Source organism: Budorcas taxicolor, chromosome X (genome assembly GCF_023091745.1).
Source record: "Budorcas taxicolor isolate Tak-1 chromosome X, Takin1.1, whole genome shotgun sequence".
NCBI lineage: Eukaryota > Metazoa > Chordata > Mammalia > Artiodactyla > Bovidae > Budorcas > Budorcas taxicolor.
Window position 1 is genome coordinate 60,705,753 of NC_068935.1, and position 27,425 is coordinate 60,733,177.

The 27,425-nt window shown below is 40.1% G+C and overlaps 1 protein-coding gene across 1 annotated transcript in view; it reads right to left on the minus strand.

Moving 5' to 3' along the window:
- Positions 1–8,147: 8,147 nt before the first annotated feature.
- VAMP7 (vesicle associated membrane protein 7) overlaps positions 8,148–27,425 on the minus strand; it is an 87,684-nt gene continuing 68,406 nt past the window's right edge. The window contains exons 6-8 of the mRNA XM_052663203.1: positions 25,707–25,774; positions 13,072–13,164; positions 8,148–10,041 (exon numbers count right to left, since the gene is read on the minus strand). Of these exons, the coding sequence (XP_052519163.1) occupies positions 9,973–10,041; positions 13,072–13,164; positions 25,707–25,774 (230 nt within the window). The 3' untranslated portion in view covers positions 8,148–9,972. The remainder of the gene's footprint in view (positions 10,042–13,071; positions 13,165–25,706; positions 25,775–27,425) is intronic.

The following is a 27,425-nucleotide window of genomic DNA, read 5'->3' on the forward strand; positions in this document are numbered from 1 at the left end:
TCATTTGTTAAAGAAGCCACAGAGAACTCAAACAGCCTGTGCTCTGTAGGATCCTAGAAGTGTGGGTCTCACTAAAGGCAGATGGAGGCTGGATTACAGAACACTTAGAGTCAACATTGGGTCCTCAGAAACGCTAAAGCAGTGGCTGGACTCCAGAATGTTGAGGAGTCAATCTGAAGCATGTCCCTAGAGTACTAGCTGCACATGCCTCCCCAGGTTCTTACACCTGTACACGTGGCACAGTAAGTATCTTGTCCTGACTGAGGACATTTAATGTCACCGTTCACATTGCTCATTAAGAACCCACTAGGTACACAGGTGAAAATCCAAGTAGGATGCCAGGATGAACAATTCTGAAGATGGTCGGGGTGGGGACTTTCTCCCATACAGCCAGCAGCCCCCGTATCCCTGCCCCTGCAAGGAGTGTCCTCACTGGGATGCTGGTGGGCCACGAGCAGGCATCTGGGAGTAAAGTTAGCTGCCCCCAGGCCAGTTGCTCCTGAACCTTATCCACCCTTCCCAGGTAAAATGTTGAAATATGTGGAAAGACTTTACAGGGTGGAGGAAAATGTTGGGAGCCACACTACTGACAGCTCCCTTGCTGAGTTGGTGCCTGCAGAGCAGGCAGGATGGTCCTGGCCTGGGTGCTCTTCTGGAAGCTGTCACTTTCCCTGAGTTGCTCCTTCCATTGTGGCCCCACTGTCTTTTTTCTTGCATCCTCACTTGCATCCTGGGAAGGCTTCAGACAGCAAGCATGGGCATCACATTCTCTTTCTCAGCAGGTGGCAGCCTTGCAAGTCCAGCAGAAGGTCCAGCAGAGCCCCACTCACCTCTTGCTGCCTGGACAGGGTGTTTATATAGACCCCAACTCAGGAATACCTGGGAAGGGCCAGCCAGCTAGGTCAGGCTGCCCAGGTCAGCCAGTCTTCACCCATCAGGGGCTCACAGTTGCAGAAAACAGGCCTTGCTGCACAGGTCAGGACCAAGGACCAGGTGTGGGGTCCTGAAGGTTAGGATGGACATGAGGCTGTTAATTCTGGTTTCTTTTCTCATCATTTCAACTGGCCCATGAGTAGGGAACAACTTCACAAAGACCATGTCTGCACAAGAGCAATCCAGGAGTCAGGGAGAAGGGGGTTGGTGGTGGAGTGGGGGAGACAGGAGCCCAGTGGCCTGGGTGCAGTGAAAGCCTTTAGAGGACTTGCTTCACTGGAAGGAGGCTGCAGAGTGAAGCCTCGGGCCATGGACCTGGGCAGGAGACTCTCTTAGTTCAGGTTCTGCTCTGAAGCACCTTGGGTCAGCTCCAACCAACAGGTGGGCTGGGGGTAGCCTGCAACAAGTGCTATGTGCATGCTTCCTGTGTGTGGAGCTGGAGGGGTGCCGTGTGGCCTTGGAGGGGCCTGCCCTTGTGAGCCCCCGATGGCCTTTGAGGGACCAGCCTCATGGGCTGCCATGTGCCTGCCCAGGAGAGCCCTGGGCACTGGGAGTGTGTGAGCAAGCTTCTTCTCTTTGCAGCTGGTGCAGAGTTGCTTAGGAGGCAGGGTAAAAGCAGCCAAGGGCAAAGGTCAGAGCAGGGTTGGGGTTTCCTCAGGTGTGTCCCAGTGAGTCCTGAGGTGCAGGGCTCATTGGAGTCCATTACATCCACCTGGGGACCACCACGTGCCTGACCTCAGCCTCGAGCTCCCGACCCATGGCATCAGCACAGACCAGCCTGATGCAAGGCCCATAAGTTTGGACACTTCCATCAGGACTCAAGGTGACCTCCTGGAGCTCAGAGCAGAGGCCCGACTTCTGTGCACAGGTGCACCCACACTGCAGAAGTCCTGGTGCAGCACCCATTTGGTGCAGTCAGCGTGGGTGCCCTTGGGGGAGCCAGCGTCTGCATCCCTCCCCCTGTGACAACAGACCACGCAGCCCTGTTTCGCTCACAAGAGCAGAGGCAATGGAAGGCCCATGGGGGCATGGGGTCCAGAGTGAGGACTCAGCTACCCTTGCCTAGTGACCCAAGGCACACTGTCCACCCTGGGGTTGGTCAGGCCTTCCCACATCCTGCAGGAGGGCTGCCTCTCCTGTGTTTGGGGCACTGTCACAGCTGGGTGAAGCATTGCATGGTGACTAGAGCGGGCCATCACCTGTCAGCCCAGGTGGATTGAGGACACCAACCAAGAGCAAGCGTGTGAGCCAGGAGATTGGCCTGGGTCAGCCCTGAGGCTGGATGGAGGCTGTGGAGGAGGCAAGGATCAGGGGATAGCGTTTGGAACACAGAGCTGACCACCCTGTAGCAGACAAGCCAGCAAGGCAGCAGGGGGAGGTGAAAATGGTACCCTATGGGAGGATGGAGATACCAGCAGGCCTAGCCACAGGCATGCGGATCCAGGCTGTTCCTTCCTAGCCTGCACTCAGAGTGCCCCCAGCGCCCCCCAGGACCACTGGAAACCACCTCGTCTCCAACTAGACCTCAGCTAGGAAGGCAGGAAACCTGCAAACTCAATTGGACCATGCAGGAGTTGAGATGGGGAAGTGTGGGTGTTTGGAGCCTAGAAAGCAAGGTTTCCTGTGGGGGACAAGATCACAGGGTTCTGGAGAGGGACAGGGATGGACATGGACAGGGTGTTGGGCCTTGGACAGATGAGGGGACCATCAGTGAGTGTCCCCCACCAGTGCATGTCCATCCTCCCTCGGGCAGGTCCCCTCCCCTCAAAGCTGGGTCCTGAAACAGAGACAGGCAGCTCCAGGTATTAATAGATCAGTTAATTATCCAGTAACTTACACGGTGGAATCAGGATCCAGGAACGATCAGAAATATTTGCAGCTGCTCTTTGCATGGCCGGAGGTCACTGGGACTGTTGATAGTTGACATGGCGGCAGACGGTGCTTGGAAACAGGGCGTACAGTCCTGAATCAAGCTTCATGAATAGTTGACTGGTCTCATGGGTGCCAGGAACGCTTCAGGGAAAAGTCTTCATGGGTTGGGAACTAACAAGGCAGAGGGACCACCTGGCCCTAATGATTATTCAGTTCAGTTCAGTTGCTCAGTCGTGTCTGACTCTTTGTGACCCCATGGACTGCAGCATGCCAGGCTTCAACAGCCTTTATTAGCTAGAAATGGGTTTATCCAGGATAGTTGTTGAGGGAATAAAAAACCTTTCTAAGGAAGTATTGATAATGCATGATGACTAATTCCTCCCAAACAAATCCAAACACAATGAAGCAAAAGTTTTGTGGTGTCTATCTAAATGAAGGCAAACAGAGAAGAGGGTGGCAGAGGATGAGATGGTTAGATAGCATCATCAACTCAATGGACATGAATTTGAGCAAACTCCAGGAGACAGTGGAGGACAGAGGAGCCTGGCATGCTGCAGTCCATGGGGTCACAGTCAGACGTGACTTAGTGACTGAGCAACAACAAAGTGAAATGCGAGAAGGCAGAATGGTTGTCTGAAGAGGCTTTACAAATAGCTGAGGAAAGAAGAAAGCGAAACAGAAGGGAGAAAGGGAAAGATACACCCAACTGAATGCAGAGTTCCAGAGAATGGCAAGAAGGCCTTCTTCAATGAACAGTGCAAAAAAAAACAAAAAACAAAAAAAAGAGGAAACAATAAAATGAGAAAGATTAGAGATCTCTTCAAGAAAACTGGACATATCAAGGGAGTATTTCATGCAAGGATGAGCATGATAAAGGACAGAAATGGTAAATAAGGACCTAACAGAAACAGAAGAGATTAAGAAGAGGTGGCAAGAATACACTGAACTACTATACAGAAAAGGTCTTCATGACCCAGATAAACATGATGGTGTGATCACTCACCTGGAGCCAGACATTCTGGAGTGTGAAGTGGGCCTTATGAAGCACTACTACAAAGCTACTGGAGATGATGGAATTCCAGCTGAGGTATTTCAAATCCTACAAGATGATGTTGTTAAAGTGCTGCACTCAATATAGCAGCAAATTTGGAAAACTCAGCAATGGCCACCAGAATGAAAAGGTCAGTTTACATTCCAATCCCAAAGAAGATAAATGCCAAAGAATGTTCAAACTAGTGTACAACTGCACTCATTTCATATGCTGGCAGTCATGCTAAAAATCTTTCGAACTAGGCTTCAGCAGAATGTGAACCAAGAAATTCCAGATGTACAAGCTGGGTTTTGAGGAAGCAGAGGAACCAGAGATCAATTTGCCAACATTCATTGGATTATGGAGAAAGCAAGGGAGTTAAAAGAAAACAAAACGACTTATGTTTCAGTGTCTACACTAAAGCCTTTGACTGTAGGGATCACAAAAAACTGAAAAATTCTTTTTCAAATTTTATTTTTAACTGGAAGATAATTGCTTTACAGTATTCTATTGGTTTCTACCAAACATCAATATGACTCAGTCATAGTCTTACCTATGTCCCCTTCCACTGTGGAAAATTCTTAAGAGATACCAGACCACCTTACCTGTCTCCTGAGAAACTTGTATATGGGTCAAGAAGCAACAGTTAGAATTGGACATGGAACAACTGACTGGTTCAGTACTGGGAAAGGATATGACAAGGCTGTATGCTGTCACCCTGCTTATTTAACTTCTATGCAGAGTACATCATGCAAATGCCAGGCTGGATGAATTACAAGTTGGAATCAAGATTGCCAGGAGAAACAGCAACATCCTCATATATGCAGATGATACCACTCTAATGGCAGAAAGGGAAGAGGAACTAAAGAGTCTCTTGATGAAAGTGAAAAAGGAGAGTCAAAAAGTTGGCTTGAAACTCAACATTCAAAAAACTAAGATCATGATATCTGGGCTCATCACTTCATGGCAACTAGAAGGGGATAAAGTGGAAACAGTGACAAATTTTATTTTTCGTGGGCTACAGAATCACTGCAGACAGTAACTCCAGCTATGAACTTAAAAGATGCTTGCTCCTTAAAAGGAAAGCCATGACAAACCTAGACAGCATATTAAAAAGCAGAGACATTACTTTACCGACAAAAGTCCATATAATCAAAGCTATGGTTTTTCCAGTAGTTCGGTACGGATGTGAGAGTTGGACCATGAAGAAGGTGAGCACCAAAGAACTGATGCTTTCAGGTTGTGGTGCTAAAGACTCTTGGGAGTCCCTTGGACAGCAAGGAGATCAAACCAGTCAATCCTACAGGAAATCAACCCTGAATATTCACTGGAAGGACTGATGCTGAAGCTGAAGCGCCAATGTTTTGGACAGCTGATGTGAATGGGTAACGCACTGGAAAAGACCCTGATGCTGGGAAAGACTGAAGGCAGAAGGAAAAGGGGGCAGCAGAGGATGAAATGGTTAGATAGAATCAATCACTCAATGGACCTGAATCTGAGCAAACTCCAAGAGATGGTGGAAGACAGAGGAGGCTGACATGCTGCAGTCCATGGGGTTGCAAAGAATCAGACATGACTTAGTGACTGAACAGCAACAGTAGCTAGTTTTGTAGGCAAGTGGTTTCTTAGCCAAGGTTGATTTTGCTCCCCTACTCCAACTTGGCAGGAACACTGGGACATTTTTGGTTGTCACAATTGGAGACAGTGTGCTCCTGGCATCCAGTGGTTTGAGGTTAGGGATGCTACTGAACATCCTACAATGCACAGGACATCCGGTCCCAAACATCCACCATGCAAAGATTGAGAAAGCCTGGTTTATGCAAGACCCTTCTGACTACTCTACCAAATACCTTGGGTTCCTTCTCATTCTATCATGGCCAGAATACTCTCTCAACATAAGCTGGGGCAATAACTGACTTCAGCCCTTTGAAACATCACTACCCCTTCATCGCCTTGAGTCCAGTGTCTTAAAAACAATCCATTTACTGGGTTATTTCAAGCAGGAGGGTAAACATACTGTTACTCCATCTTATCCAGAAGTCAAGTCTGTAAGGGGTATTACTGAATTTAATGTCCTCTCTCTGAGCATGAGACTTTTAATTGGAGTGTAACCACTTTACAAGATTGTGTTGGTTTCTGCTGTACAACAACATGAATCAGCCATTAATATGTCTGTCTGTATGTGTGCGTGTGTGTGTGTGTGTGTGTGTGTGTGTGTGTGTGTGAGAACCTCCCCTCCTCTTGAGCCCATCAGACTTTTAAGGTTTTCTTTATTTTGGTCCAAACTTGAAATGTGAATTTTAAAAAGGTAAATCAGGGTGTCAACCTGCACATATAAATTTTCTTTCACAGCCATTCCTCTCTTTGGAAGAGATGTAACAAGTCACAATATATTTTGACTATAGATGTTTAATAAACAACACAAATCCATCAGTTTAATAAACAACATGAATCCAAAATAATCCTGTTCAATGTACCATGACCAAAAGAATACTTTAACTTCTCAAATGGTCTTTCTCCACAAGATGAAAGAGTTGAATCAATCTTTAGAATGAATCCAGGAAGAGCTTGGCTCGGCTAGATTGGCAGTGCTGTTCTGGCTAGAAGCTGGGAATTTTGTTGAAACTCCTTTCTCTATACACTTTTAGAATTCCATTTTGCCAGTGAAATGAACTCACGTGAGACTTGGAAAGCAGAAGGAAAATGGAAGCCAGTATTTTTTGCGGGTCAAGGCACTCAGACATGAAGATGCTAAGGTACCTGGCATATCTCCCGGGTTTGTCTCAATCTCCTCCATTCTGCATCCAACTCATCCTCTTGACTACTGGCCCTCCTCACCAACTGGGGACACAATAGGACACTTGGCATCAAGTTTACTGAGACCATCGCTTCTTTGCCAGTCTTCGTCACACACCTATTTTGGCAAACAGACACGGAGGGCTTCTCAGGTTTTCTAACTGTTCATCAGCATTAATACATTAAGTGAAAATATTTAGGACTCTTCGTCTTATCCCCTGGCACTTGGTTTCCAGATCATCTCTTCCTACTTTGTCATACACCTGTGTACACTTGAATACAGTATTAAACCCCTTATTTTCATCATCCTTGTCTTGGCTGTTTTCCTCACTGAATTCAAACCAAATCATAGGTCAACCACCACCACCACTCTGCCCAATTTATTATCACCACTCTACCCCATTTATTATTTTTTAAGACAGAGTGGTTCAAACAGATCTGTAAATATCACACAAGGATCCATGGCTGCTATTTTTGTTGTTATATAGATTTCCACTAAGACCCCAGGCAAGCAACCCAATTTCTATGTCCATCTTGAGGCTGGGAAGGCAGAGTTAGACAAGAAAGAATCATTATCTGATGGAAGTCCTGCCCATTTATTCTGAAGGAAACTTATGAATTGTGGCACTATTTGACCTTGTGGCCAACAGTCTGAAGATAAATAATTAGCCTGTGCCACTTCTTTTTCTGTTCATAACAACAAATAATGGCATCACCAACTCAATGGACATGAATTTGAGTGAACTCCAGGAGTTGGTGATGGACAGGGAGGCATGGGGTCGCCAAGAGTCAGACACGATTGAGCGACTGAACTGAACAACAAATAAACAAATAAATAGCATTCCCCCAGCCCATCTCTAAGTGTCTCCCTCGAGGAGGCCTGGAGAAAGCTAAATGGGCTGTTTCTGAGTTGCTTTATCATGTACTAGAACATATTCTATCATTCTTTACTTCAGTTACCAAGATTCAAAGGCCCCAAGTGACCCATTATTCTTTTGCTGTGGCCAAGCTTTTTGTACATTTGATCTTTGGCATTCTATCTCTTTTTTTCTTTACCTAAATCTGCTTTGCTATAACAAATTATTCGCTCTCACCCTGTATGCCTTCCTTTGAGTCATCTATTTCAGAACCAGTCAGAGTTGAGTTGAAATGGATTACAATCCCTAGGGTTCTTCTGCTGTTCTGTCTCAACCATGGTCTCAGGATGATGGCTGTAGAGGCTGTGTGGTCATTTAATTATCTTTTTGTTGGTTACAGTATGGTCTACATATTTTTTAACTTTTGTGTCTTTTGATTTTGAAGAAAATTTTATACACCTGAGACAGTGCTATAGCTCTTTAAGGCTCCAGGTCACATTTTTAAATGTATTTTCATCACAAGTAAAATACTTTTGTTCTGAAAACTATGGTAAAATGTCATCAGAAGAAATTAGGTTCCACAAAGAAATTCTCAAACAAGCAACTCATTGTATTACTCTTATATTTTTATTAATGTCTTCAGTTTGTGCATCATTTAAAATAAGGTATGTGCTTCAAAAAGCATTCCTATACATAAATAGACCAAGAGATGGTTAAGTAATTTATCCCTAAAACATGCACATCATTTTTATTCAGGTATGTATAAGAAAGGGAAATGAGCTTTCAGTCTTTTTTGTTGAATTAAAGACATTTTGAAATTATTATTAAGAACACCAAATGTTTTCATGGAACAAACGCTTTCCAATGCAAAATGCTAATGGAATTAAAAGGCATTAGTGTTGATCAAAAGAACTGAAAAAACATTTCCACTATACACAATCACAAGGAAAAGGGTTCCAGTGGGTTGAAAACATATGTAAAATAAAGGAATTAGCATGAACTGAAAAGTTTAGATGGAAGAACAGGTAGCAGGATCCAGATTATGTGACACACACACACACATACATATATATATATATATGTATGTATGTATGTATGTATGTATGTATGTAGGTATGTATGTATATTCAAGGCACATGACTAGGCTAAACAGGTGGCTAGGTTTCATAGACCAATTTGTTCTTTCATTGGGAAAATAGTCAAATGTAATATAATTTCCATTTACTGGCCTTTATTGATAAGTAAATGCAATTAGATCTACAGAGCAAATGTCTTTTCAGATACACACCAAAAGTACACACTAGCTAACAGATGCCAGAGTAGCCAAAGCAGTATGATTACATTCCAGTTTTTTTCACACTGCAGTTACATGGATGTTAGCTAAAATGTCTTTACATTGTTTCTAGATATCATACTGTCTACTCGCAAGTTACACAAAAAATAATCTTCAAACCTAGGCAGGTTAAATAACTTTCAAAACCACAAAGGATGTTCAAACTATTGTTCAACACCAGTTAAACCCAAACCCTGGAATTGATTGTTGATTATATTCAGCTTGGGCTTTTCCCAGGCTGGAAAATTTCTCCCACACTATCTCCCTTTATCTCCCTTTGTGCTAGCGAAAACGCTAGCACGTTGGCTGTAGTTCTCTTCTTTTTCTTTGGTGAATCAGTGGAATGCGCCTACCCACGCCCTCTACTGCCCATTCTATTATCTATACAATTGCCCTAAACATCCATGAAAGGAAAAGGAATATACAAAAAATCCTAGCCTTCAACAATATTTAAACCACCATCTTCTGAAATCAACTGCAATAGGGAAACAGAGGATATCAAGCTCTGCGAAGTTTGTGAATGATCAAAACTCTCGTTCTAAAAGTTAGTAATATGCAGACAAGGATAATTCTGTGTGCTTCTAACAGGCTAGCAAAACATTTCCCTTCTGACTGAGATGAACTGTTTAATATCAATACTTTACCTGCTTGGGTTCCTTGAAACACCAACAATTGCATTACAATTCCCCAAATAACAATTCTCCATGAACATTGTTTTCAAGCACCTAAAACCCTTCAAAATCAAAAGACATCGAGACAAGATATTAGCAATACTATCAGTCTTTTCAACTTTTGTGTGCACAAAGGTCATCCAGAATTTTAGCTGACAGTTCATAAGACAGGTGGTTTCTACCTTGGTGATAGCTTTGTGCAATTACAAACAAAACGTTTCTGCAAGTAGATGACACTAAACAAAATGCTTTTGTTAAGGCTACTGCTACAATAAATGGTTCAGTCTGAAGTGCACTAAAATAAACAGGTTGACAGGACAAAGATAAACCTGGAGGCATGGAACAAGATTTCAAAAAAAAGAGAGAAAGAAACAGGTTGAAGAGACTGGCAGACACCATCTCTCAGGATTAAAAGGCCTGAATTACATGGATTGCTTTTAACTCCTTGGTCTCTTATATCCTTGGTTAATGATAACCTTTTTATTTCTTCACACAGCTTGGCCATGTAAATCCACCGCAGAGAGGTGATACAATAATATAGATGAATACCTGGGGTGGGGGAGAAGGCAATTTTATTTTCTTGAATCTATCACAGGCTCCTAAATAATATATAAAGGCAAGACCAATGAACAAATTTTGGTTCCATGAGAGTAGCAGTGGTATAATAATACAACATACTAATCAAGTATTTCCAAAGATAATAGAATGAAAATGATCTTTTATGATATAACTCACAGCCACTTGAATTCCACTCTTTTTCTTTTTATTGGTAAACAGAGCAGTGGGATTGTTTCTCTTCACTGGGAAGTGAGCAGACTAGAACTATATAAGCCACTCTACTGATAACATCATTGTCATAAGAATCACAAACTAACATAATTCCCTTGAAATATGATTTTATAATTAAGTACATTTTTAGATTTTGCACATGGATTTATTTTTCATTATTAGGGTGATTAAAAATAATAAAAAGCATGAGTAGACTCTATATCTATACCACCTATGAGCAAGAATGTTGGCATGAACATTTCAGTGGATGACACTAATTGTGATTATTCAATTGTAAGTAACACAGCAAAAATATGAGTCCTTTAAAGACGTATTCACTTTTTAATTATGGTATTATAATTGTAAATTATTCTATTTTAATGGTGTACGCTTGCTCACATTACTACATTCCAAAAATAGGTTTACTATCAAATTTAGGTTCACTGCATTGTCAGTCATTCTGTTTTGATTTAAATTATAACCTAAGATCTTTAAGTGACTGATTTCATTACTCACATGCTTAGAAAAAAATATGGATTCTTTTCCTCTACAAATGTTGGGGAAAATTATGGTTATTAATGAATATGGTAAAGTGCGCAAATTATATTCACACACAGATACTTCAACTTGATATAAAGCTGACATCTGCCACAGGTAAAACATAAAGATTTTTAAAGCTGAAATACAATACTTGAGGTGACAGCACTTTTTGTCAGAGGTGGCAAAGTCCTCCAAATGTAACAAGTAGTCAACAAAAATAATCAGTAATCGATAAAAATAATCTGAATGTAACAATTATCTACTTTTATAACTCAATCTAAATTCCTAGATCATGGAAGGGAGAGGAAGCTAGGCTGAAAAGCCAAGAATGTGCCAGCCTTGGATACCATGGATCCTGAACAAGAAGACACGCAAGGAGATGCCACAATTTCTAGGATAACATGAACAGATCTAGGGCTGCCCTTCTCAGTTAGGCAGGTCCAGCTGTCTAAGGTGGGAAGACCTTCAGTAGCCACCTTCTGGTGGCTCAGAAAGTAAAGAGTCTGCCTGCAGTGCAGGAGACCTGGGTTGAACCCCTGGGCCGGGAAGATCCCCTGGAGAAGGAAATGGCAACCCACCCCGGTATTCTTGCCTGGAAAATCCCATGGACAGAGGAGCCTGGCAGGCCACCATCCATGGGGTCACAGAGTCGGACCCAACTGAGCACCTTCACAACAGCCTGCTCTGTGGATTTTGGACTTGCCTAGCCAGCTCCTGCCATTGCATAAACTAATTCCCTGTGATATATCTTTTAATATATATTCAAAGAAATTCAAGGAGAGAGAATATCTGTTAACAAGTATAAAAGTTCCATGAAAAAATGTTAAAATATAGTAAGCATCCCTAGAAATTTAAAACATGGCTTCCCTTGTGGCTCAGTTGGTAAAGAATCTGCCTGCAATGCGGGAGACCTGGCTTTGATCCCTGGGTTGGGAAGATTCCCTGGAGAAGGGAAAGGCTACCCACTCTAGTATTCTGGCCTGGAGAATTCCATGGACTGTATAGTCCATAGGGTTGCAAAGAGTTGGACACAGCTGAGCGAACTTTCACTTCACTTACAAAAATAAACATTTTAAAATTAATCATTAATTTTTTAAATTAAGACCTGGATAGCAGAATGAACAGAGCTGGAAGAGTTAGCTGAATGATTCATCCAGAATGTGATACAAGAAAGGAGTTTAAACATATTAAAAAGGCTACCAAACATGCAGGATAGTTCAAAGTGATCCAATATCTGTTTATATTAGAGTTCCAAAAGGAGAACAGCATATAGACTATATTTACACACAAGAGGATTATTGCATTATAATAAGTAAATACTAGGAAATGGAACTCACCATGCATTAAAAAGAACCTCTTAGTACTTATTCCAGAAATTAAAGAAAAGTTAATTATTATTGCTTTCATTAATGTCATTCAATATATTAATAGTAAATGTAGTTTTATTATCAATTCATTGGGTGGAGAAATATCATCTCTTAAAGTGAAATGCCTATTCCCGATTAAAAACAAAAGCTTTTAGTACTCTAGAAATAAAAGGTTCTTTCACTTCACAGTGAAAGTCTAATAAGAATTCATAGTAAATATCACTCATAAATATTAGAAGCATCCCAATTAAAACCAGGAACTAAATAAAAATTCTCAGTCATACTGTAATTATTCAACACTGCTAGTAAATGCTATATATATATGATAAGGTTAAGATTATTAACAGATGGCATTAACCTAATTAATTAACCTAAGATAATTAACCTACAGCAGGAGTCAGTAAACTATAGCCTTCACCTGTGACCTAAGAATGGTTTTTATAATTTCAACGTTTTTTTTTTTAAAAAGAATATGTGACACAGGCAGTATGTGACCTGCAAAGCCTGGACATCACAGAACATTTGCTGACTCCTAATCTACAGCACACAGAAGAATCAACTGACAAACTATTACAACTAATAAAACTTATACAAGGTTGCCAGAAGCAAAAAGATGAATTAGAAAAGAAAAAAACAGAAACAGATAATAGAATTAACTAGAAAATAGAGAATATGGACTCAACTAGAAAATGTAATTTGAAAAAAAATCCCATTTTAATAGTGAGAAAACCATGAAATAACCAGGAATATCATAGTAACTTCAGAGGAAAGTAAATGCCTAGCCATATATTTCAGCATTAAAAGTTATACGTAGCTCATTTCAGAGTGCTAATCATTGAGAAAAAATTCCAACACCTAATTTCTTTGAGACTGAAAGCTAAAATCACTAAAGGACAAAACTTACAACTGATATGATGATGATGATGATAGTGAGCTTGAGATTCTTCATGCACATGGCTCGGGCAAGATTTCTGCTGGTTGTTTTGAAGGTGACAGACTAGGGAAAAAAAAAAAAAGCATGAATTGGTTGATCCCTGGCAATGACTACATGATGGATTTGCAATAATACCTGCCAAACTTTCACTTTCATTAATTCTGTTCCAATGTTCTTTACACCTTCCCTCTCTTCACATGTAGACTGGCCATTTGTAATCTCTAGTTGCCCTAGCAGGACTCTGCCATATATATGGTAAGCAATAAGCCCATTGCAAAGGGTTCCCTCCTTTTTCTTCTGCACTGTAGCAGTGCATGTAACGATGACCACTAGAAGTAGTTCTCCCTGCTAGCAGAAAAGCCTTTTTCCCTTTATGCTTCCAGTAGAGAAAGTTTCTTGGAAACACATTTGCCTATTCTGCCCCATTTAATCCTGCTATTGTGAACCATAAGAACTGTTTAGTTCCCCCAGGAAGATATCTATTTACTCATATGAGGGCCCAAACCCAAAGAACTTCACTCCTTCAGTTATCCATTTTCTTTTGCAGCATCAATTTCTTAATATATATTGAACCGTTCCCACCAGGACACATGCAGTTTCAAACAAACAATAATCACTAATAGTTCAGAAGTTCCACTCCTAGATATATACCGAACAGAGAGGTATGTACAAGTTCAGCTAAAGACATATATAGAAATGTTACCAACTGCATTATTTGTTTTATTTCAAACCTGGAAACAACCCCAATGCCTGCCAACTGTACTGCAAAGAATTTAACCTTGCCTGAAAAGGATCTGACCTTTGCCCTCAGCTCATGAAAGACAACATTTTCTTGCTTTGGAGCCATGGGCCCGCCAAATAGTAACTGTAGTTTAGTGCAGGGACTAGTCACTCCAGGAAGACCAACTATATGATTTAGGATAGGGGTTTAGGTCAGACCTAGAGGAGCTTAGACTGGAGACTGAGATTAAGCAAGTAGGCAATCGTAAGTCAATCATGCTTATGTAATGAAATTGCAATGAAAAATTAAACAACAAAGTCCTACTGTAGCACAGGGAACTATATTCAATATTCTATAATTAAACCACAATGGAAAAGGATATGAAAAAGAACATATGCATATATACATATATGTATAACTGAATCACTTTGCTGTATACCAGAAACTAGCATAACACTGTATATAAATCAACTATGTTTCAATAAAAACAACAACAAAACTAAGCAATGAAGCCTGGGCAAGCTTCCATGGTGTACAATACTCTGTATATGTTGCGAAATAAATTTATTTGATGGCAAGATAGGAAAAATTTAAATATAAAACATTTTCTCTATCCTTTGGCTTCTTCCCTTCCCTCACTGTGCATTGTATATCTACATTAGGCATCAACCAAATCTTCTCCATCACCAAAATACCTGCTTAACCATAAAGACCAACATTCTACCAGCACCAACAAGACAACTTAAAGATAACATTCTTTCTTAATCTTGTGAGGGGCCACAATCTGGATTGTGTAAACTGTCAACAACATGCCACTTAATGTCCAGCCCTCTGTCTCAAAAACACTTATAGAACTGTGCCTTGACTTCCAATGGGCAGAACAGTTCTCAGAGCTTTCTGAGATGCTGTTCCCAGGTTATAATCCTCAAATTTGGCTCCAATAAAATTTTCAATTTCTTTGATCAATGGATTAATTCTTTGTTGACAATGTCATCACACATCTATGCTGGCAGAGTAACAACCCCACAGGGAGAGAACAGAAACTCTGGGTTTGGTACCTCCCTTGAACTCCACCCCAATGTGCTTCTGCTCTTGATTGAGCTTAATCTGTAACATTTGCCTGTAAAAAACCATAACTGTAGGTATAATAGTTTTCACAAAGTCCTTCTAGTGAGTTATCAAACCTGAGAGTGGTTTGGGGAATTAACAAACTTGCACGTGGTGTCAGAATTGAGGGCTGTTTGGGGACTGTGGCCTCTAAACTGTATATAGTTGGTGAACACTTCTAAGTTGCCTAAACTCTTTACAATTACTCACAAACAAAGTCATAATAAAGAATCCAAGGAGGAAGAAGATAATATGAAGAAGAAGTAGTGAGCAATGAGCTTCCTTGATGGCTCAGTCAGGAAAGTACCTGCCTGCAAATGCAGGAGACCCAAGAGACATGGGTTTGATCCCTGGGTCAGGAAGATCCCCTAAAGGAGGAAACAGCAACCTACTCTAGTTTTCTTGTGTGGAGAGTCCCACAGACAGAGGAGCCTGGCAGGCTACAGACCATGGGGTCACAGAGTCGGACATGACTTAGTGACTACACCACCACCACCAGTGAGCAATAAAGCTAATATAGTTAAGTGACTGAATGGATTGAAGATTTCTCCACGAGCCTCAGGTTAATATTCAAACACTAATAAATCACCTACTTAAAACCAGTTAAACTAAACAGAACAATTGTTACACCTTACCAAAGCTTTCCGTGGAGACAGGTGGGGGTGGGTGTAAGTAGAAAAGAACAAGAATAAAGAAAAAAAAAAAACCTGTGAAAATGACAAGGGCAAGCTGACAAGCCTATGGCCTATCCACTCCATGTTGATGACTTCATTAGCAGCTGATGATGCCCTAAAATTGGGCAAAGGACTTGACTAATTTCTCCAAAGAAGATACACCAATAGCCAATAAGCACATAGCTTCCCTGGTGGTTCAAATGGTAAAGAATCTGCCTGCAATGCAGTGACACAGGAAGATCACTGGAGTTGGGAAGATCCCCTGGAGAAGGGAATGGCTATCCACTCCAGTATTCAAATTGGGAAAGAAGTATGTAAAGGTCGTATATTGTCACCCTGCTTCTTTAACTTGTATGCAGAGTACATCATGCAAAATGTCAGGCTAGATGAATCACAAGCTGGAATCAAAACTGCTGGGGGAAATATCAATGACCTCAGATATGTAGATTCTAATCTAATAGCAGAAAGGGAAGAGGAACTAAAGAGCCTCTTGATGAGGGTGAAAGAGTAGAGTGAAAAGGCTGGCTTAAAATTCAACATTTCAAAACCTAAGAACATGGCTTCTGGTCCCATCACTTCATGGCAAATATTAGCCTGGTGAAAAAGTAACTGCAGTTTCAGACTGTGAATTTTAAATCATTACAACTAGGCTTAAACACATTTTTATTAATCAAAATAGGAACTATTACAATCAATACATTTTTGCCAGTGTGAAATAAGTTTGTTTATTCCTGTGGCATAAAAATCCATGCTTTGGGATTCGCTGAATTCTTGGGAAGTATTTTCTGCCTCCTGCTGGTTGTGGAAGCATTTTCCTTGCAAAAAGTTGTTGAGATGCTTGAAAAACTAGCAGTCTGTTGGAGAGAGGTCAGGTGTTGAACATGATTGATGAGGCAAAGCTCATAGCCCAGTTTATTTGATTTTTGAAACATTGATTGTGTGACATACACTGTCATGAAGAAAAATTGGGCCCATCCTGTTGACCAATGCCGGGTGCAAGCGTTGCCAATTTTAGTGCATTTCATTGATTTGCTGAGCATACTTCTCAGATATAATGGTTTTCTTGGGATTCAGAAAGCTGTAGTGGATTAGACAGCAGCAGACCACCAAACAGTGACCAAGACCTTTTTTTGGTGCAAGTTTGGCTTTGGGAAGTGCTTTGGAGCTTCTTCTCAGTCCAACCACTGAGATGGTCATCGCCAGTTGTTGTATAAATCCATTTTTCATTGCATGTCACAATCCAATCAAGAAATGGTTCATTGTTGTAGTACAGAATAAGAGAAAACAACACTTCAAAACAATGATTCTTTTGATTTGTGGGCAGTTCATGAGGCACCTACTTATCAAACTTTTTCACCTTTCCAATTTGCCTCAAGTGCCAAATTACCATAAAATGATTGATGCTGAGTTCTTGGGCAACCTCTTGTGGTGTTTTAAGAGCATCAGCTTCAATGACGCTCTCAATCGGTCGTCGTCAGCTTCCAATAGCCAGCCACTGTGCTCCTCATCTTCAAGGCTCTTGTCTCCTCTGCAAAACTTCTTGAACCACCACTGCATTGTATGTTCATTAGCAGTTCCTGGGCCAAATGCATTGTTGATGTTGTGAGTTGTCACTGCTGCTTTATGACTCATTTTGAACTCGAATAAGAAAATTGCTCGAATTTGCTTTTTGTCCAACATCATTTCCCTAGACTAAAATAAATATAAAATAAACAGCAAGTATTAAGTCATTAGCAATAAAAACAAACAAATAAAGCAAGAAGTGTGCATTTAAATGATGTCTAACATAACCACATTTACTTAAGAATGTATTTAGTATCAAAGTGCAACAATGTAAAACCATAATTACTTTTGCACCAACCTACTAGAAGAGGAAACAGTGATAGATTTTATTTTCTTGGGCTCTAAAATCATTGAGGATGGTGACTGCAGCCATGAACTTAAAAGAGACCTGCTCTTTGGAAGGAAAGCTATGACAAACCTGACAGCATATTAAGAGGCAGGGACATCACTTTGCCAACAAAAGTTTGTATAGTCAAAGCTATGGTTTTTTCAGTAGTCAGGTATGGATGTGAGAGTTGAACCATAAGGAAGGCTGAGTGTCAAGGAACTAATGCTTTCAAATTGTGGTGCTGGCGAAGACTCTTGAGAGTCCCTTGGACTGCAAGGAGATCAAATCAGTCCATCCTAAAGGAAATCAGTCCTGAATATTCACTGAAAGGACTGACGCTGAAGCTGAAGCTCCAATACTTTGGCTACCTGATGTAAAGAGCCAATTCAAAGAAAGAGACTTGGATGCTAGGAAAGATTGAAGACAAAAGGAAAAGGGGAGTGACAGAGGATAAGATAGATAGTTGGATGGCATCACGGACCCAATGGACATGCGTTTCAGCAAACTCTGGGAGATAGTAAAGGACAGGGAAGCCTGGCATGATGCAGTCCATGGGGTCAAAGAGTCAGACACGACTCAGTGACTATATAACAACAAATAAGCACATGGCAAGATGATTAACATCACTAGTCACTGTTGTTGTTTCAGTTGCCAAATCCTGTACAATTCTTTGTGTCCCCATGAACTGTAGCCTGCCAGGCTCCTCTGTCCATGGGATTTCCCAGGCAAGAATACTAGAGTGGGTTGCCACTTCCCTCTCCAAGGGATCTTCCCAACCCAGGGATCAAACCTGTGTCTCCTGCCTTTCAGGTGGATTCTTTACTGTTGAGCCACCACAGGAAGCCCCATTAGTCATTAGGGAAATGAAAATCAAAACCACAATGATCCCACTTCATACCAATGAGCACGGCTATAACAAAAATATGGAAAATGACAAGTGTTGGTGAAGATGTGGAAACACTGGTATCCTTGTACATATATATATATAGTGGACATATATGTATACATACACATATACATATAGTGGGACTATAAAATGGTGCAGCAGTTAAGAAAAAATGTTTGGTAGTCCCTCAAAAAGCTACAATTCCACTCCCCCATAAATACTCAAAGTAACTGAAAGCAGGGACTTGAATGAATACTTGTAATGCCAGTGTTCGTAGAAGCATAATTCACAAGAGCCCAAAGATGGAAATAACTCAATGGTCAATTAACAGATGAATGAATAAAAAAAGTGGTATATTCATATGATGGAATATCAGGCATAAAAATAAATTAAGTTCTGATACATGCAACAACATGGATGAAACTTGAAAATATGATGTTAAGTGAAATAAGCAAGGCACAAAAGGACAAATAACTATAGGATTCCAATTATAGGTACCTAGAAAAGGAAATTCATAGACAAAAAGTAGATAAGAGGTTATCAGGGGCTGAGGAGAGTAGGGATGGGAAGTAATTGGTTAACAGTTGCAGAATTTCTGTTTGGAACAATGACAAAGTTTTGTACACTGATAGCTATGATGGTTGCGCAACACTGTAAATGTAATTAATGTCACTGAATTATACACTAAACTGGTTAAAATGGGAAATTTATTATGTATATTTCAAAATTAGAAAAATATAATATGCCAAAGCCCACTGAACTGTATACTTTAAATGGGTCAACTGTATGGTCTGTGGTTTATTTATAAATAAAGAAATTTAAAAAGCTGTTAAAAATCAAGAGGTGATAAAATGAAACAATTTTTAAATACTTGAATAAAAAAATAAAGAAACATGTATAATATCATACATGAAACGAATCGCCAGTCCAGGTTCGATGCATGATACTAGATGCTTGGGGCTGGTGCACTGGGACAATCCAGAGGGATGGTACGGGGAGGGTGGAGGGAGGGGGGTTCAGGATGGGGAACACATGTATAACTGTGGCAGATTCATGTTGATGTATGGCAAAATCAATACAATATTGTAAAGTAATTAACCTCCAATTAAAATAAATTTATATTAAAAATAAATAAATAAAAAAGAGGAACAAAGAAGATGAAGCAAATAAAAAGCAAATTTCAACATAGCTTACTTAAACCCAACTCTGCCAATATTTACATTACATGTAAATGGAATAAACATTTCAATTATAAGTACACTTTATATATTCAAGAACGTAGAGGAAAGCTTGCAAATGTTTAAGGAGATAACACAAAAGATATAAAAAAGATCCCTGTAGAGATGAAAAATACCTAAAATGGGAGTAACAGATTATAAACTGCAGAAGAAAAAGACAAGTAAACTCAAAGACATAGTAACAGAAACTATCCTAAATGAAACACAGAAAGAAAAAAGACCAAAAAATAATGAACAGAGCATCAGTGAGTTGTGGGACAACTTCAAATAGTTTAATGTACATAGAGTTGGACTACTAGAAGGAAAGAAGGACAGAAAAATATTTGAAGAAATAATAGCTATTTTTATAATTTGATTAAAATCTACAAACTCACACTTCAACAAACTGAAAGCTGAAGAAACATGAAGAAAACTGAAGTATATTATAATGAAATATCTTAAAACCAATGATAGAAAAATGTTAAAAGCACCCAGAGGGGGAAAAAGACACATTATATATGTAAAAGCATCAATGGAATTTTTGTCAGAAACAACATAAAAGACAGCGATGAAATATCTTTAAAATACTGAATGAAAAACTTAATGTAAAATTCTATTCTGTGAAAATATCTTTTAAAAAAAGGAAATGAAAGACTTCAGATATACAAATACTGAAAGGATTCATTATTAGCAGACCTACAATGCAAGAAATTTTAAAAGATGCCCTATAAGCAGAAAGAAAATGTCACCAGATGGAAATCTGGACCTACAGAAAAGAATGATGTGAGTTATCAGAAATATTAACTACATGGGTTAACCGAAATGATGTTTTTTTAACTATTTAAATCTCTTTAAAAGATAACCAACTGCTTAAACAAAGAAAACAACAGAAAGAGAAGGTGAGGGGAAGAAAGAATAGATGGTACAACAGGAAACAAACAGTAACATGGCAGATTTAAAATCTTCCCACACAGAAAACTTCAGGCTGGGACTGCTTCACTGGTGAATTCTTCCAAATAATTAAGGAATAGATCATTTCAATAGTACTAGCACAAAAACTCTTTTGGAGGACAGAGAGATGCAGGTAACACTTTTCAACCTGTTTGTTGGGGCCAGCATATCTCTGATACCAAAGCCCCAAAATAAAAGTAAATGACACACCAATGTCCCTCATGAACAAAGATGCAAAATTCCTGAATAGGTCAACAGCAAATCCAGTAAGATATTATATAAAAAGGATAATGGATAATGACCTTGCAGGAATGCAAGGCTGGTTTAACATTCAGAAATAAATATTAATTTAGTAAGTTAAGTTCAGTAATATTAACTGAATAAAAGAGAAAAACTATATAATTCTCTAAGTAAATAGAGAAAAAATATTTGATAAAATTCATGAATAACTTTCAAATGAGGAACTGAAAGAACTTCTTTCATCTGATAAAGTGTACCTATAAAGAAAATCTACAACAACATAATTGAAAATACTGAATCTTTCCTCACAAGATGTGCTCCATGCAAAAATGTCTATTCTTATGACTTGTCTTCACTATCATGTAGGTTCTAGTCAGTGTAATAAGACAAGGAAAAGAAATAAAAAGCAAGCATCTACCAAAAACACTAGTAGAATAAGTGAATTTTGCAAAGTTGCAGGATACAAACTAGGTCAATATATAAAAATCAACTTCATTTCTATATATGAGAATAAATATTGGAAAACAAAATTTTAAATTTATAATAGAACACAAAACCATGAAATTCTCAAAGGTAAATTTCACAAAGTACGTGCAAGACTTGTATACAAAAAACTAAAAAACACTGGTAAGAAAAATTTAAAAAATTCTATGCAAAGCAGAGATACGCCAGGTTTATGCATAGGAAGACTCAAGGCTGTCAAGATTCCCAAATTTCCCTAAATTGACTTATTAAATGCAATCACAAAGACACATTAAAAAAAATAAAAGGATGGAAAATAACAGGCATATTCTGAAACATAAATGGAAATGCAAAGGACCTAAAATGGTGAAGACAATCCCGGAGAAGAACACAGTGAAGAACTTAGAGAATTCTATAAAGCTCAGTTAGCAATACAGTGTGGTACTGGCATAAAGGCAGACAAACAGACTATGGAACAAAATTAAGAATACAGAATTAAAGCCCAAAGAGAAGAATGGATAAACAAACTGTGGTTGGTAGATTTATACAATGGAATATGCAGTACAAAAAATAAAATAATAAATTATTACTACACTCAACAACATGGACAAATCTCATAGGCATACTGGTGAGTGAAAGAGGCCAGACACAAAAAAATAGATAACATTATGATTCCATTTTTCTATACATTCTAAGAACAGGAAAAACCACTATCTAGGGTGATGTAAAAAAAAGTCAGACCTGTTAGGGATTGTTAACTGGAAGAGGCATGAGGCAGTTTTCTGAGGTGTTGATAGTGTTTTATATCTTGATGTATGTCTTGATCTAGGTGGTGTTTGCGATTCCCTGGTGGCCCAGTCGGTAAAGAATCTGCCTGCAATGAGGGAGACGTGGGTTTGATCCCTGGGTTGGAAAGATCCACTGGAAAAGGGAAAGGCTACCCACTCCAGTATTCTGGCCTGGAGAATCCCCAAGGACAGAGGAGCCTGGCGGGCTGCAATCCATGGGGTCACAAAGAGTTGGACATGATTAAGCAACTAAGCACAGCATAACACAGGTGGTATTTACATGGGTATATTGTTGTTTAGTTGCTAAGTTGTGTCTGACTCTTTTGCGACCCCATGAAACTGTAGCCTGCAAGGTTCTTCTGTCCATGGGATTTTCCAGGCAAGAAAACTGGAGTGGGTTGCCATTTCCTTCTCCAGGGGAATCTTCCCTACCCTGGAATCAAATTTGTGTTTCCTACATTGCAGGTGGATTCTTTATCACTGAGCCACCTGTGAATCCTGTTCAGTTCATTTCAGCTCAGCTCAGTCATGTCCAACTATGGACTGCAGCACACTAGGCTTCTCTGTCCATTACCAACTCCCAGAGTTTATGCAAACTCATATCTACTGACTCGGTGATGCCATCCAACCATCTCACCCTCTGTCTTCCCCTTCTTCTCCCACCCTCAATCTTAGCCAGCATCAGGGTCTTTTCAAATCAGTCAGTTCTTCGCATCAAGTGGCCAAAGTACTGGAGCTTCAGCTTCAGCATCAGTCCTTCCAATGAACACTCAGGACTGATTTCCTTTAGGATGGACTGGATGGATCTCCTTACAGTCTAAGGGATTCTCAAGAGTCTTCTCCAACACCACAGTTCAAAGGCATCAATTCTTTGGCACTCAGCTTTCTTTATCCTCCATCTCTCACATTCACACATAACTACTGGAAAAACCATAGCTTTGACTAGATGGACCTTTGTCAGCAAAGTAATGTCTCTGCTTTTTAATATGCTGTCTAGGTTGGCCATAGCTTTTCTTCCAAGGAGCAGGCGTCTTTTAATTTCATGGTTGCAGTCACCATCTGCAGTGATTTTGAAGCCGAAGAAAATAAAGTCTGTCACTGTTTCCATTGTTTCCCCATCTATTTGCCATGAAGTGCTGGGACCATATGCCATGATCTTAGTTTTCTGAATGTTGAGTTTTAAGCCAAGTTTTTCACTCTCCTCTTTCACTTTTATCAAGAGGCTCTTTAGTTCTTTGCTTTCTGCCATAAGGGTGGTGTTATCTGCATATCTGAGGTTACTGATATTTCTCCCAGCAATCTTGATTCCAGCTGTGCTTCATCCCAGCCGGCATTTCACCTGATATACTCTGAATAGAAGTTAAATAAGCAGGGTGATGATATACAGCCTCAGTGTACTCCTTTCCCAATTTGGAACCAGTCTGTTGTTCCATGTCCAGTTCTAACTGTTGCTTCTTGACCTGCATACAGATTTCAGATCTCAGGAGGCAGGTCAGGTGGTCTGGTATTTCCATCTCTTGAAGAATTTTCCATAGTTTGCTGTGATCTACACAAAGGCTTTGGTGTAGTCAATAAAATAGAAGTAGATGTTTTTCTGGAACTCTCTTGCTTTTTCAATGATCCAGTGGATGTTGGCAATTTGATCTCTGGTTCCTCTGCCTTTTCTATAACCAGCTTGGGATTGGAGTGAAAACTGACCTTTTCTAGTCCTGTGGCCACTGTTGAGTTTTCCAAGTTTGCTGGCATATTGAGTGCAGCACTTTAACAGCATCATCTTTTAGGATTTGAAATAGCTCACCTGGAATTCCATCACCATGAACAGTATGAACCCCATGAACAGTATGAAAAGGGAAGCCTGCTACAGAGGTATAAACATATATATATAAAATAACTGAGCTGCACATTTATTAATAGTACACTTGCTGTACTTTGCTGTATTTGTTATTCTTCCATAAAAAGAGGCAGCAGTTAGTTCATTAATACCTTTTATTATTCTGGGTCATTTAGTCAACAAAATTAAGGCTTTTTTTTGGAAAATTATTAATAGTACACTTGCTGTACCTTGCTGTATTTGTTATTCTTCCATAAAAAGAGGCAGCAGTTAGTTAATTAATACCTTTTATTATTCTGGGTCATTTAGTCAACAAAAATAAGGCGCTTTTTTTTTTTTTTTTTTTTTTTGGAAAAGTGAAGACTCTATTGGTACTGGTCAAATACAGGCCACTCCAGCTAAATAAGGTCATTTCCAGGGATTAAGGGGGCTTCCCAAGTGGCTCAGTGGTAAAGTATCTGCTCACCAATGCAGGAGACACCAGTTTGATCCTTGGGTCAGGAATATCTCCTGGAAAAGGAAATGGCAGCCCACTCCAGTATTCTTGTCTGGGAAATCCCATGGACAGAGGAGCCTGGTGGGGCGATAGACCATAGGGTCGCAAAGAATCAGACACAACTGGGTGACTAAATAATAACAACCAGGGATCAAGAATAACCAAGAGATGGACTGAGTGAGGGAGTGACAGTCACTCAGTCGTGTCCGATGGACTGGAAGTACCAAAAAATCTGCCAGCAGATTTACAATCAGATAATGTGTCTTCCCTCTTTGCCCCCAAGCAATGGTTTACAAAGTGAGACATTATAGAACCCTGGTGTTTTGACTTCCTGTATGGTGGCACCCTTCCTTCAATTTCCATGTACTTTGGCTAAAGACCGCACTATTCTCCTAAGACTCACTGTTAATAGATGTCACTATAAAACTAACAATAACAATAAACCTTTAAATAGCTCTTACTACATATATGACACTGTTAGGGACTTTGCATGCACTGTGTGCTTTAACCCTCAAAATACTATGAAGAAGATATATCTCCATTTTATATACGATGATTGGAGGCACAGAGAGGTTAAGTAACTTGCCTAAGGTCACAAAACTAGCAAGTGGCAGAGATGGGATTCAGTCTCAGGCAACAGACTCTAGAGCTTGTGCTGTAAACCACTACAATCTAGCTGTCAGTAAGAATGAACAAGATCACTCATTTATATCTGTTTAAAGATGCAAACTTCTACTCTTCATGTAAATTTGTAGATCCAAACTGTGACTGATCTCTGACCTCCTTCTATTCGTTATCTATTCATTCCTTCTATATCTATCATCTTTCTTCAAAACTTACATCTGCTAACCAAATGGAAAATGCAGAGACACACATTAATTGCAGCAAGAGTAGGTTACAGGGACATGTCAGTCTCTGCCTCTTGCTTAATGCAAAGAAAAGTCAAGCTCTCATGGTAAGCAAGAAAGTGACTTTACTGTCAGGTTTTCAGCATTCATCATTGGTCACAAGTGGCCTGTACTTTTGTTCTCTGTGTTACAAAATGTACACTTCTACACAGCTGAAGTGCTAAGTTAGGGAGGCACCAATCCAAAGCTTTAAAAAAAAACTATTCTTTCATACTGAGTATATTTTCCAAACAAAAGCTTGCTTAATGGCTATTAATGGGTTGTGGGTTTTTCTATGCCTCACGTTATCCTCATCATCACAAAGTAGTCAGGTAACAGGGGTTAGAAAGGAAAAAAAACTCCACTAAAGTATCGATTTTAAGACATTTCCCTATTATTTTAGCCATTAACCACAGTATCTCTACTTTACAATACTATCATCTCCCATACTTACCGAATCCACAAGATTTTCTGTTTTATCTATTAACAATTCCAATCTTTCACCTCGTTGAGCTACCAGATCTGAAAATGTTGGGGAAAAAAAATATCATGTTTATATCACAAAATTGCTAATTCTGGCTTTAACACAAATCAGATTTTAATTATAGTTGGTATTCTTGACAACTCATATTTACTACAAAAGCACTTAAATCTTAAAGAAATAAAAGACTGTACTCAACTCTGGCAGACATAAGGGTTTCCCAGGTGGCTCAGTGGTAAAGAGTCAGCCTGCCAAGCAGGAGATGCTGGTTTGATTCCTGGTTAGGAAAGATACCCTGGAGGAGAAAACGGCAACCCACTCCAGTTTCTTGCCTGGAAATTCCATGGACAAAGGAGCCTGGAGGGCTACAGTCCATAGAGTTGCAAAGAGTCGGACAAGACTGAGCAACATCAGACACAAACAGATAAATGAACGGGCATGACTGTGTTTCAGCGAAACTTTATGTAGAAAAACAGGCCAGATTTGATGCAAGGGCTGTAGTTTGCAAACACCTAAATGAAGGGTACGATCTGAGAGTAAAAACAAATGAGAGGTGGACATTTCCAGAATCACAGTGTGAGGTCCTCCCCAGAGTGTCTCTCCAATAAAACCATCACAACTGGTAAAAATTAGAAAAAACAAACAAAAACAATTCAAAGTCTGTGAAAACTGTGACTGTCCTAAGGGCATACAGCAAATGGAGAAACATTTATACAAGAAAATCAATGAACTCTCAGTGAGAACAGTGAGAGTCTCAGGCATTTGAGCCACGATCTACTTCATCCTTCAGTTCAGTGAAATGGCAGCTCTACTTCTGGCAAATAAAGCCTGGGAGCTCTCTTTTCCCTCAGGTACCATTCAAAATTTATGATTTCTCCCCATGAGGGGCAACTCATCAGCATTTCTCCTTCTGCCTCACCCCAGCCCCAGGTCCGTGAGGCAGAAGCTCTATTCGAGCATGGCATAGATGGTAGGTGTGAGGGCTCCTCCCTCTACCAAGCTCCCCCCCGCTACCTGCCACACACACACACACAGGGCCGAAGCTCTACCACAGGAGGCAGGACAAGAACCCTGGGCTGTAAGTGCCCCTGCCCTGACATAACTCATAGAGCAGAGGTTCCACACTGGGAGGGGGCAAGCCAAGAAGACCAGGGTTACCCAGGACTCCAATAGCAGAGCAAGGGTGTCACTCTAAGAGAAGCACTTCATTGCCCGTATCCACAGCACAAGGGCAGTGGTTCATAGATTGTTCCCATGGGGAAAGGCAGGCCTTAGGAACAGATCTTCCCTGAGAGTTCAGACTTTATTTGGAAGAGAGTATGGGCAAGTTCAAGCCTAAGGGTGCTGTCAAAAACAATGTTGTACACCCATGGCTGATTCATGTCAACGTATGGCAGAAACCACTAAAATACTGTAAAGTAATTAGCCTCCAATTAAAATAAATCAATTAATTAAAAAAATATAAATTTAAAAAAAAACAATGGAGATTTTGGATGTAAGCAATGACAATGGGGCTGGTAGCTTCATGGGAATAACAAGTTAAACTTTGGGACAGCTGGAAGTTAACAGAGTATTTGGGGAAGAATCAGCTAAGAAGAGCCCTCCTGAAGTCAAAACAAACACTTAAGACTAGCTGCAAAGACAACGGAACACAAACCTAATTAGATCACTGGAGGAATTTATGTCTGGGGA